Below are 13,748 nucleotides of genomic sequence, written 5' to 3'. Positions count from 1 at the left end.
GATGTACTTGTTCCCAGACAAAGTAGTCGGGTATGGACCTGACAAATCAAGCGCAGTTTTTGCAAAAGGATAAGGTGGAATTTGGGTCTCATGCACAGGAGGTTGACTTTTTCTAGCACTCCTAGTCTGACAAATTACACATTGTTCTATATAATGGATTAATTTTTTATATAGATTTGGAATATAGTACTTTTGTCTTATCGCATCATAGGTCTTGTCAACAGCCATATGCCCTAAATTGTCATGATATTGTTTTAGAGTAAGTTCTTCTAACTCCGCTGGGATAAATAATCTCAATTTTGGTGACTCTGAATCCCCATCTGACAAATAATAAAGCACTTCATCAATCTCTATAAATTTCTTTTCTTCCAATTGAGTAGCTTTTCCCCTTCTAAACTTTTCCCTCAATTTCATTATCTGCTCATCTGAATTTTGTAACTGTTGAATATCAATATCCTCTGGTAATTCTAAAAATGGTTTTACCAAATCATCAGGTACCGAAAATTCACAACTAGCAAATTTCTTGGGTTCAATTCTGTTAGAATTAATCACATTGAGTTCAAAAGCATTGTCTTTTACATCTGGTTCATTGTTTTCATCATTTCCCTCTTCATTTTCTTTTCTAATTACAGACGGAAGCCTTGAAAGTAAATTTGCGCAACAATTAAATCTACCCTCAATGTACTCTACTTTACAATTATAACCCGCTATACTTAATGCCCAAAGCTGAATCTTTTTATTTTGCATGGGGGCATCTAATATGTACTTTAATGGTTTGTGGTCAGTTTTTATAGTAAAAGTAGCGTTATGCAAATAATGATCTAACTTTTGTAACACGTAATGAATAGCAAATGCTTCTTTCTCTATTGTGGACCACCTAGTCTGAGTACTACTGAGTTTATGTGATAGGTAATATATGGGTTTTTCCTCCCCCTCATTAGTTTGCTGAGTAAGACACGCCCCAATACAATTATCACTAGCATCAGTGTAAAGTACATACGGTTTATTTACATCCGGGTATGCCAATAAAGGAACAACAGTTAAACTTTCCCTAAGAAAATCAAATGCAATTTGACATTGTTCTTTCCAATAAAACCTTGCATATTTTCTTGTAAGATTTATGAGAGGTTCCGCTATTTTGGAAAAATTGGGAATAAACCTTCGGTAGTAACTGCACATGCCAATAAACCCTCTAACTTCCCTAACCGTAGTTGGTGCTGGTAATGTTCTAATGGCCATTATTTTCTTTTCATCAGGTTTAACCCCCTCTGGGCCTATAACAAAACCTAAGTACTCTGTTTCTCCCTGGAAAAATTTGCATTTCTTTAATTTTAATTTAAGACCATGCTGCCGAATTCTCCGAAAAATCTCCTCTATATGGGCTTGATGTTCTTCGGGTGTTTTCGAAAAAATAAGAACATCGTCGAGATAGGCAGTGGCAAAATTTTTCGCATCCTTGTAGAACAATGTTCATAAGCTCTTGAAATACTGCGGGTGCATTACTTAAACCAAAAGGCATTCTGTTAAAATGAAATAAACCTTTATGACAAGCAAATGCAGTTTTTTCTCTACTTCTTCATCTAATTGAACTTGCCAATATCCGCTTTTAAGTTCTAGTGTAGTAAAATGTTTAGATTTATCCAATAAACTTAGGATATCATCTATTAGCGGAAGTGGATAGGATGCTGGTCTTACAATTTTATTTAATGACCGAAAATCTACACACATTCTTTGTGTTCCGTCTTTCTTTCCAACTACTACCAAAGGGAAAGACCAAGGCGATTGTGATCTTTGTATGATTTTTGCATCAAGCATTTCATCGATGGCTTTATCAATAATTTGTCTTTTGTTAAGCGGAGTTCTGTAAGGTCTGTTTTTAATTGGGGGGTGGTCACCAGTTTCTATTTTCATTGTTACAGTTTTAGTGTGCCCTAACTCACTATCCTTTTTAGCAAACAAATCTTTGTTTCGTTGCACAATTTGCCTCGTATAGGATTTATATTTCTCGGGCGCATCTACTTCGCTTAAATCTAAAGTGTTGTTTATTATCTCCCCCGCTGTTTTAATTGCATTTATCTCGCTTTTGTAAACAGATCGAACTGTACCAACAGCGCTTCCGGGCTTCAATTGGTACGCGCGGTTAGACTGATTTATGATCATTATTGGCACCTTACGCGTGTTTCTTATTTCACCCACTGATTCTTTTAATATTAAACCGGGTTCCTCATTAAGACAATCGTGTAAATTTTTAATCTCTATCAACCCTCCAAATTTTCTTGGGAAGGCGGAGTTTAATTTTCCATAACACACAACTGCCGTTTGCGGTTTTATTAAAACCTTCTTATTTATTCTCACCAACGATGAAATATGGAGATCTTCTTCTAATTTTACATATGTTTTTCCAACTCTCAAACACCCTAAATCAAAATATATTCTGACCCCATTTGCTTTTAACCAATCTCGTCCTAAAATGACACAACGATTGAGTCCCCCGGTGACATAAAATTTATGATTCATGCGTAACCCATTCATAGAAAAGGCTAAGTCTACTCTACCTATCACCGAGAGTGATTCACCATTTGCAGCCTGTAAATATGGTTTTTCTTTCTTATTTAAAGATGGTTTGAACAATAAATGATTATACATTTTTCTACTAATAAGTGAAACCTCAGCCCCGGTGTCTACTAATGCCCTATATCTCATTTTTCCCAATTTCATAATAGAAGAACTTGGATTTCCAGTTAAACAAATCTTATATACATTTTTTCTACCACAATTTTTATTTCCCTCTCCATCGGCTTCAACATGAAGAGAGTGTCTTAGTTTTCCTGATGGGTTGAGTTCCTTTTTGAAGAGTAATAGGTGGGTCTGCGTCTGAACGACCTATCAAAACGGCCAGAATATCTCTTAGGACAATATCTGCTAATATGACCGTAATTTTCACAATTCCAACACTGTAAATTGTATTCCCCTTTGTTCGTTGTTTTTGAAATTTCATTTATATGTGACCTATTTCTTTGATTTCCAATATTTTTTCTATTCGTACCAATTTGTGCATGACAGAATTTTGCCCTGTGCCCTACTTTACCACACCTGTGACAACGTTGATTGCGGAAGTGATCTACTTCCATGGGTTCAGTTTCACGAGACGGAACTTTTGGAAAATTTGTATCTTCAAATAAATTTGGAATTGACTTATTTATCAAAGGCTCATGCGACAAGGATTCATAAAGTGTGTCACTTGTTCTTAATGCCAAACGTTTACACAAATTTTGTTCATGCATTGCCATTTGAACCGCGTTTTCCAAAGTTTTAGGATTTCCCCTTAACAATTTCATTCTCACAAAATCAAACAACAAACCATCACAAAATATGTCAACCAACTGATTTTGAACTATTTGATTTTTCAAATTTTCTGGTCAATATGCATCTTCCGCTACCTGTAAAAGCCTCTCGGCAAATACTTGCACACTCTCACTGGAAGTTTGTCTCATTTTTCTCATACAGTGCAGGGAACTAATTTTGTTACATAAACCAGCATCAGCATAAGCATTAGTAGCATCAGGATTGAGCTAGCATCAGCATCAGTATTTAAAAAACAGCATTACCAGGATCAGCATCAGCAAGCAAAGGATAAAACCAGCATTGACCTACATAAAATCAGCATTATCCTACTAGCATCAGAAAATCAATGAGTTTTAATTCAGTAAAAAATTTAAAAAGAAAAAAAGAATATTGGTTAAAGTATTCACATTATTGATACATAGTGAGATATTATGATCAAATTATTGTAAAAGGCACTTTAATTGCTTTAAACGGCAATGCTGAAATTCATTATCTACTTCCGGTAGCATGATGCTGCTTCTGGTAGCATTGACCTAATTATAAAACAGCATCAGGATAAGGATTACTAGCATTGAATCAGCAAGCAAAGGAAGCATTCAAATCAGCAAGCTAAGGAAGCATTCAAATCAGCATCGATACTGTAACAAAATTAGTTTCATGCACTGTAATTGCCAATGCGTGTTGAGGGTCAGTAATTTCTGCAAACCGACTTTTTAAAAGACGTTTTAAATCATTCCAACTAGGTAATTCACCCGAAACTTCAATTTCTGTCAAATATCTCTTCACAAAGTCCCCCACAGACCCTTTACATGTTACATACGCTATTTTTGGAATATCTTCACTTGCCATGTTTGACATTTTTGCGTATTTCTCGATATCTTTAATCCACTGTTTGAATTTTACAGGATCCCCCTCAAAATAGGTAATGACCTGATTAATGGGCACCGAAATAGCTGCGGTTAATGATTTAACCTGGTTTAAAATTGAATTCATCCATTGTTTTATATTTTGATCATCATCATCTTCATTTTCATTCTTTTTGCCCCCATAAGGAAAGTACCCTGAACTTTCATGTTTTTTATTTTCTTCATCCAAACTTTTTGAATTTAACATTTCAGTTTCCGCCATTTGCTGCGTTAATTCATCTAATGCTTTATCAAGCTGTTCTCTATGTGTTGGAGCCTTTGCCATTTTAAAAATTTCTTTTTAATTTAGAATTTTGATGCTTATTTTATAAAATTAACAAGTAAATTTTGCGTGGTCATCTAAAATGTTAAGTAGCAAGAGAAATTGTCTCACCTTAATGTCTCTGATCTGTACTTCGCACGTCCTGGTCACTGGCACCAAATTGACTTAGCAGGTGTAAGCCAATAACAAAGTTTAAAAGTTTTTTGAAAAGTTTATTAAACAACCGTGATCGTATAGATTTTTAAATGCTTGTTTCTGAAATTTCACCAGAATAGACCAATACTCTAGTTGTAGCAAAAGTTTTAAAGATCCGTCCCAAAGATTCCCGAAGAGCGTAGAACTAAAACTCCAAAAGTAATAGTTAAGATCCAAATAAATTAGAGTCCAAAAAGTATTCAAAACGAGTCAAAGAATAGAGTCATAGAATAGAATAGAATAGAATCGAATGCCGTTTTCCGGCAAAACAGGGTATTTTGTGCTCAGAGGGTATTCATGGTCCCGGATATAAAAGTACTTTTCATTGGCTGACTTAACATTACCATACCACCTACGCTTAGTCCGTAGGTCTGTCCGTTGACCTATGAACCCCAACATGGCACCACCCTCAAATGCAAGTAAACACTCATTACTAATATTTATGAGCTCAGTCCTCATCTCTACACCCCAGGAGTTCTAGCCCTAAGCTCTTTTACTTATTTACTTCAAAGTTCCCAATTTTATTGTTCTTGGTCAAAAATCTTAATAATACCATTGCATTTCCGTTCAAATTTTATTACTTAGTATCGATGGGCTTGATTGGTCTATTCTGATCAATTCCATTACAAAATGATTTACAAAATTATAGTTCATTGTACCAACAACAAAATCCAATCTGTTCTAACAAGATAATTATAGCTCATGAACATAAAGTCCCTTTTCCAATTATAAAGTCACTGTATGTGGTACACTAATAATGTACATCCTTACGTAATACACTTTTATTTTATTTTACTTTCAGTACTTATAACTAAAAATGATATGATATTAATATTGTCTAAGTTTAAAATGTTCAAACAATATGTCTCTGCTAAACCCTATAGGTTTACACATGTTTATACATGTGCAACCGGCAGATGGGGCTGATCAAAAATTATTTGTCAGAATTATAGTGTAAGTGCTATGGTATACACGTGTACATATAATTCTGATGTTGGTCTCTTACAATTTCACAAGTCACCACATAAAACATTTTTATTCAATAAGTTTTATTATTATTAAAAATCTCATTCATTTAATTTAATTTTATGGAATGGAAAATAAGAAATGGGACCTATTAAATGTAAATAATGGATTATTAAGTTGATCGATTTTAATATTGTAAGGTTACAGATCTGAATGGAATACACGTTTAAATTGATTTGTATTGATCAGAAATCGAAGATCAACCCGTGATTTGGATTTATTGTGTACATGTCTTAGGCACTGGGGCAGAACGGGGTACAACATGTATATTTCATGTAAGTTGTAGTGGTCAGCGTAACAATGGGCACTAATTACATGTACCTATTGTTCTGCGTCTGCGGCCACCGGTGTTAATAATAAACAAATGAACCTACAGTGTACATGTACTTGCTACTTGGAGCAGGAACAATCTTTATGGATGCACAAAAAATTAATATTTGTTATCGATTTCGTTGACAAATTAAATTGATAGAAAATATTTAGCAAAATAGAACACAGTACAAAATTAAAAAAAAAAAAAAAAAAAAAAAAAAAAAAAAAAAAAAAAGAAAGAAAAGAAATGAAGTTATATACATTGTACAAACTTATTAATTAAATGAAGTAACTTAAACATGTTAAAATAAAATAAATTTATTTTAATTCACGTAGATCTTTGCTCAGTATTTAATTTCATTTGCTAGTTTTACGTACATTTCTTGAGATAAAGTTTAAAGAATATCCGGGGGGAGGGTGCTACATGCAAATTCATTTGAATCTCTCTTAACAGTGTTTAAGGGCCTGTAAAACGGAGACGATAAATTGATAAGGAAGATTTCGACTTTATCTAATAATTAATTATGCAAAATTTATACGAGATTTTTGTTTTCAAGAAAAGATGGTTTAGTGATTTAGCAATCTTTGTAATGATATTATCATCAACTGTTCACAATTCAGAAACGCGAAAACTCCACATCGCTGAATCCGAGAAAAAAATCTGTTACATTGTATGAATTATGAATGTCAGTAACATGCTAATCGCACTCATGAATAAATGTTATTATAAAGCTGAATTTTGTATTGTTCCCTGATTCTCTAAAATAATTTATTCATGTATATTATAGATATTAAGCAATTATTGCATGTATAACTTATGGAACTTAAAACTAAAGAATCAACCTTGCGCCTATCAGCCTAGGTAACAGTCTTTCATCCCCCCTTTTTTTCTGCTACAGTCTGAATAACTACATGTAATTGAATCATGTCGCGTGTACTTTGAATACATTGGTCTCGCACAACGAGAAATGGAATGGACAACAAATATTATACTCTCTGTACAAGGTTATTTCTAATTTTACTAATTTTACTAAATGAAATATCGTAAGACATACAAAATGTACTAATATTTGACCCGATTCTCAAAACGAAAGTAGAAACTCCTACACGTGGTGGACATGTGAATATTTAACACGGTGTTTTAGAACAACCGAGTAATTTCAAGTTTTGTTTTATTTTGTTTCTTAACTGACTGACCGCGTATAAGCAGGTTATTAATTTTTTAAATTGATCTAGCTCACGCTTACATGTACCAGTAATTACGTGCATCGTACTTACGAGGAAAGAAAGATGCGTATTTCATTGAATGAAAATCACACTGCATGAGATTTCTAGTTTCTGATGGCTTAAAAAATAAAATAAAAATAAAAACAACGAAAGATAGATAGCTTGATACCACAAAATGATATTTAAAAAATTGCGCCGAGGACATAAATTATAGAACTAGAGCGCACTAGCCGAGTATATAAAAGAGATAATTCACCAAATTTAAGATCATGATTAAATCTTATTATTTGAACCTGTCACATTCTTCATTAAAGGGCATAATATATGTTATATGAAGAGATTTTTTGTGAGAATATTTAATACTGCCTTGTTAAAAGGAGGGGGGGGGGTCTCAACTAACAGAGCAGACGGAACCCATGTTACTTGTCAAATATTCAGGTTCTCTACATGAAAATATATATTTAATTGCAACCATTGACTGTATTAAAAATGCTTCCTAAAAATTTTAACGACAGTACAAATACAAGCGGAAAAAATATGAGATGGGTTTTTAAAAACCTTTGTGAATAAAAAAAAATATTTTAAAAAGTACCTGCATAGGTAGAGTAACCACTACATGAACCCCCCCCCCTCCCCCTTCAGATATTGACAACAAAGGAAAAATATAAAGATAAAGGAAAACATAAACATTTATGATCTAATTTTAACATTAAGATGTAAAAATAATAATAAAATAAAAATAAATAAATGAATAATGAAATGTGAAAACAAATAATTCATGTGACTTCTTCATTTAGAATTTAACTAGCAAGTAGATTGTAATGAATTTTGTTGATAAAATACTTTCTTTAAAATAATTAATCATCACTCAAGCTTTTTTAGCACCTTCTCAGCTCAAGAACAATGACCACAGTAATTATCAGTAAATCTCAGCATCGACAGCACATCAACAGTATTTATCAGTATTTATCAGACTCCACAGTAAAGACGACAGTAATTATCAGTATTTATCAGAAACAACTAAAATTATCAGCAACAACAGTAAGAATAACAGTAAATATCAGTATTTATCAGCAAGAACAGCACAGTATCAGTAATTATCAAATATTATCAGTAAAATTTGGGATTCTCGGCACTTTTTTCGTCCAGTAGTGATACGTGCACATTTTTGGGTATTAAATAGAAATATTACTTGTATATTCATATATTATTTCCATATTTTACATCACTCATGAATTAAATTTAAGAGAATTTAGACTATGAAATCTCAAGAAAAGTTCAAAAGTAAAGCTCAAAGTAAATTAAAATATTTAAGTATTTACTGTTATAACTATAGTTAACTATAGTAAACTACAGTTAACTATAGTACATTTTTGTTAGGGATTAGCCTGAGTTGAAACTGAATGTGATTTTGAAACGATTTCACATTCTTAAATACAATGTATTTCATAAAAAAATGAAGTCAATAGAGGAACTAAATTAATGCATTAGTGTAAAAAACAAAAAAATATGCATTTTTTCCCAAAGGCCTGAATACATGTACCTATAGATTTTTATTCTAAACATATTTGTTGATCATTTTTTTAATATGAAATTGCATAAAATGTGTTTTTATTCTAGATTCCTGAAAAATATAAATAAAATCTATTAATTGTCCCTTTATAATAAGATTGATTATAATAATAAATTTTAAAATAATAAAATGAGGTAAATACACATTTCTTTGTAAATCACCTTTTTGTGAACATTTTCATTCAGATTTCTGCAGATTTCCGAACCTGGGGAAAAGGGTACCCTCATTTCTGTTTCCTCAATATTCAAAATAATTCTAAGTACCTCATTTTCTTATATATTTTGAAATATGTCTGTATTTCCGCTTTGTGGTTTTGATCTAAAGATGTTAATTGGTCTTTCTTTATTTGAAACATACATTATTCTGAGAGACAACCTTTGTAATTATGCAAACGAGGGGAGTAATATACTTTCTCTTGCGCATGTACACACATTTATATCACAAAAAGTCGTGTGTAATTCACAAGGATATGTTAAGTATTTTCCCGCCTTTTGAGGAAATTTTCTGAAAAAAATCAAGAGTGTAATTACGTGTTGGTATAGAAACCAAGATATACACCCTTGTGTTCGAATTTAAATCCATGAAATATTAATATTTGGCCACTTGAGTCACATGTATATAAACTTTCGTTTAAAAATGAGGAATGGATGAAAAAAATAAAGATTGCAAAAAATATATGAGTCTCATATGAAAATGAATGAGTCATTGCTAATTATATATAGGATCTCCCATGATTTGTAGTTGGATATGACTTTTATCCAACGAGTTGTGTGTTTTTTTTATCCCCGAGCCTTGGCGAGAGGATAAAACACACAACGAGTTGGATAAAAGTCATATCCAACTACAAATCAAAGGAGATTCTTTCTATCCCATTTTTAATACTTCACAACCAATGTTTTACACTGTTTTATATAGGACTCCACTTTATTTTTCTTCATCACTCTAACGCAAAAGCCATGGTGACGTCACAACTGTGGGTTATGAAAAAAATATCCAATGAGTCATATCCATGGGATAAAGGGATAAACATGGGATAAATTGAATTACTGAAGGTTTGATATTTGGAGAATTCAGAAAAAGCAATATTTCTTCAAGAAAGAAAAGGGACTTGCCAGCTACATTCTAGGAAATCAAAAAAAAAAAAAAAAAAAAAAAAAAAAAAAATAGATGATAATTTTTAACTGTATTTTGAAAGAGCGACGAGTTTTGTACATAACAGCTATGTGCTTTCTATCATTACCTACTCGAAAAAATACAACATATACTGATCTGAAACATACCATCCGGTGCCCAAATGTTTCAACATACTTGTAAAAAGGAAATTATAACTAGAATAGTGTATGCAAATAAGAAAAACTGAAAACGTCACCCTCAGACGGTTTTGCAATACCCATTCTGTTGGTCGTCACTTTAACCAAGTACTCATCGGCTGAACTGGTGTTACACAGAATTCTACAAGTAAAGATTTTTTGTTCATATATTCTTTATTACATTTCATATCAAGAAATAATTATTTTAAAGAGTAGTATGTCAATGTTATCTTGACTATGTCCTCCATATATATTCCCATCTTAAAGAAAGATTTAGAAATTTTTAACTTTTTATCATTATATGGATAATAAATACAAAAACAAAAAAAAAACTTTTCCTGTAATTTATAATGCTGTATTGTCATTAATATAACTGAACTGTACTGGTTAAAAATGTCATTTTTCACTGAAATGACTTAATAAATAAATCTTATATACGTAGTTTCTTTGTTTCTTTGGATTGTCTTTCAGGAATATGTACATTCCCTTCAATTTTAGAACGTTAAAAAAGGCTGATCTATTTTTCCTATTTCATGAGGGTTTAAAGCAGATTTTAAAGAAATATAATAATACATCACATCTGCATAACATGATTTTCCAGTAACGCTCTCAACTTGATTTTTTGTTTCTATTTGTTGTGTTCTTTAAAACGTTTTTATCCAAAATATGTCAAAGAAACGATATTACATATCATTTTATACTTGACATTTGTCGAGTTGACGATGTTGCATACAGCTTGTCCAATAGTCGAATTTGTGTGTTGGTCGTCTGCACAGTTCTCCCCTTCAATTGTTACTATCGTTCCGCCTTGTAATGGACCACTTAAAGGATATACCTATAGAATGCAATAATGAAATTATTACTTGATGCAATACTTAAATTATGCCTTTCACGGAATTTGTAACAAATTAAGATATTTTGGCAAGTATTAAAAATATTTCTATTTGAGGTATTCAGACATATATAAAGTGCACGTGGCATCACACCATGGAATTCAAATTTTTTATCCTGCAATCACCGCTAATATTTGTTTTATATATATATATATATATATATATATATATATATAAAGCACTAAAAACCAACAACACTGTATATCCTAAGTGTCGGATCTACTAAGTAGATACAAGGTCACAGATGGAAATTTATATAAAGCACTAAAAATGACCAACGACACGAACAATAATAATTGTCAAATTTTCGGGACGACCTGTCCCTTCCTCAGGATATATCAGATTTATTTTATAATATTATTTTATATTTTTATCAGATTTCCAAATTTATAATATATTCAAATTCATATTTTAAAATTGCCCTTCCATATTATCTTTAATTTCTTTTTATCATGTATAGTTTCGCTATTTTGATAGAATAAGACAATGTACGATTTACTGCTTGGTCGTAATTAATTAGCGATAATTTATTCGTTCAATTATGTAAATCGCTCTTCACCAGAGTACACCCGATAGACCGGACGCAATTCATAGCGCTCCGGATTTCTTTGTTCAAAACTGTTTATAAACTTCAAATTAAACATGTAAAAATGTACCGTAACACTGTAAATATTTAGTGTTTGGAAGTTTAGTAGTAGTGCTAGTTGTTTTTTTTTTCTCTATTTCCTTTGTTTTTATGACTTCTTAACTTTTTTCTTTGTCCTGAGGAAGGTACAGGTCGTCCCGAAAATTTGACAATTATTATTGTTCGTGTCGTTGGTCATTTTTTAGTGCTTTATATATATATATATACACATTCGTGTGTGATGAGGAGCGAATGTAATAGCACGTGGTACAAGGACACCTGTCCTCCATATATATAATTATATATATATATATATATATATATATATATATATATATATATATATATATATATATATATATATATATATATATATATATATATATATATATATATATATATATATAATTATATATATATGGAGGACAGGTGTCCTTGTACCACGTGCTATTACATTCGCTCCTCATCACACACGAATCTCTACACCACCCACACGTGAGTGGGTCACCACTTGTCACACATGTACCGCAAGTAGTGTGGACATGACAAGAATACAATGGAAATCTTGAAGCCTGAAGAAAGAATATTTGTTATCATCATATAATAATTTCTATCTATAAAACGTACTAATGCATTTTAATTATCTTAAGTATTAAATCTTGCTGTATGCACATGCTTATGCTAGACAAGATCAAGAATTAAAAAAATAGAACTCTTTAATAAAAAATACTATCGTAACTTGAAGAACACTATCCGCTCGATTTATGTCGCTTTATTTTAAAATACAACAAAATAGAACCTATGAGAACTGAATTCTTATGTGTTATTATCTAGTTTTCGCTGTTTCAATATTGACTGACAAACATAAGTAAGCATAATAAAATAAATTTACTAATATAGTAATCAACATATTCTCTTTCTGTATTTGAATTTTGTGTCCAAACAGAACACTTACAAGTATTTTAATTGGGCGAAAAACTTATTTCTTACCTTATTTCCATGTAGAAATATTACATGGGCCTTGCCTACTGGATCAACCACATGATGAGGCTCAATCCTCTGGCTTCTGTTCTGACTCAGATCAAATTTTAAATACGGTTTTCTTTCTCTATGCCGTCCCTCAATATTTTACTAGAAATGTGAACAATCTTTTCATTTGACATTGAGAGCAGTTTGCAAATCATACTTTAATTTATGATATATTTGTTAACCACAGAGATAACATTGTCATATTTTTTCTTGTACGTTATACGTAATTTCTACGTATGTTGCAAATTAAAATAAATAACATATGATTAAGAATAATGTTTACTTACTTTAAGAATGTAACCATCAATTGTTCCAATCCACAAAATATTCGTCTTTGAATTGATTCTATTTGAAAACACTGACGTGAAAATTGTCCTCCTTTCTTTGTAAATTAAAGCCTGTGGATTGAAGTAGGGTTTTGATAACCTCTGTATTCCAGGATTGGTTTTACGTGCTTCCCTTATATGTCTCTCCGAGCTGCAGTAGCTATCGACAGGCATCGATGACACTGGATACAAGCTAGAGAAAATATTCTTTCGATATTATCATTTATCTAAGGTACAACTGTTAAAGCTTTTGTGATAGAAACGTTGCCATGAACTCAAATAATTGCAAATTTTGTAGTCCCTATATAATTCAAAATTGTAAACAATGCATAGATTTAAGAAAGTTATGCATTTCTTAATAATTTCACGTTTAAATCGATATTATTTTTGTAATTGGTTTGAATTGATTTTCTAAAAAAATATTTTTTTACAGTACTTATTCTAAGATATTCACATTCTAATGTTATATATAATTAACTATAATGGAGATCTTCTTGAGATCTAAAAGACTCTTTAAATAAATAAACATGTATGTTTTAACAGTTACAAACAAACACACATGTTAAACATATGTTATAAATATAAATATTTAACTTATGTTATAATGAACACGTCTTTCAATAAATTTTCTTACTGTTGCACTAGTGTTACATTTTTGTGTTTTCCCACACGTCGATCAATCAGGTGGGCTTTGAGCAT

The 13,748-nt window shown here is 31.4% G+C and overlaps 1 protein-coding gene across 1 annotated transcript in view; it reads right to left on the bottom strand.

Moving 5' to 3' along the window:
- The window catches only part of LOC133195278 (hepatocyte growth factor receptor-like), a 31,662-nt gene extending 18,439 nt beyond the window's left edge, over positions 1–13,223 (bottom strand). The window contains exon 1 of the mRNA XM_061331131.1: positions 13,011–13,223. Coding sequence (XP_061187115.1) covers positions 13,011–13,223 — 213 coding nt within the window. The remainder of the gene's footprint in view (positions 1–13,010) is intronic.
- Between the last annotated feature and the right edge of the window lie 525 nt (positions 13,224–13,748).

This window comes from Saccostrea echinata, unplaced genomic scaffold (assembly GCF_033153115.1).
Source record: "Saccostrea echinata isolate AGI-Se365-2 ecotype Australia unplaced genomic scaffold, CSIRO_AGI_Sech_v1 ptg000029l, whole genome shotgun sequence".
NCBI classification, from domain to species: domain Eukaryota; kingdom Metazoa; phylum Mollusca; class Bivalvia; order Ostreida; family Ostreidae; genus Saccostrea; species Saccostrea echinata.
The sequence above is the reverse complement of the archived record's forward strand: the minus strand, read 5'-3'. Positions and strand labels throughout refer to the sequence as shown.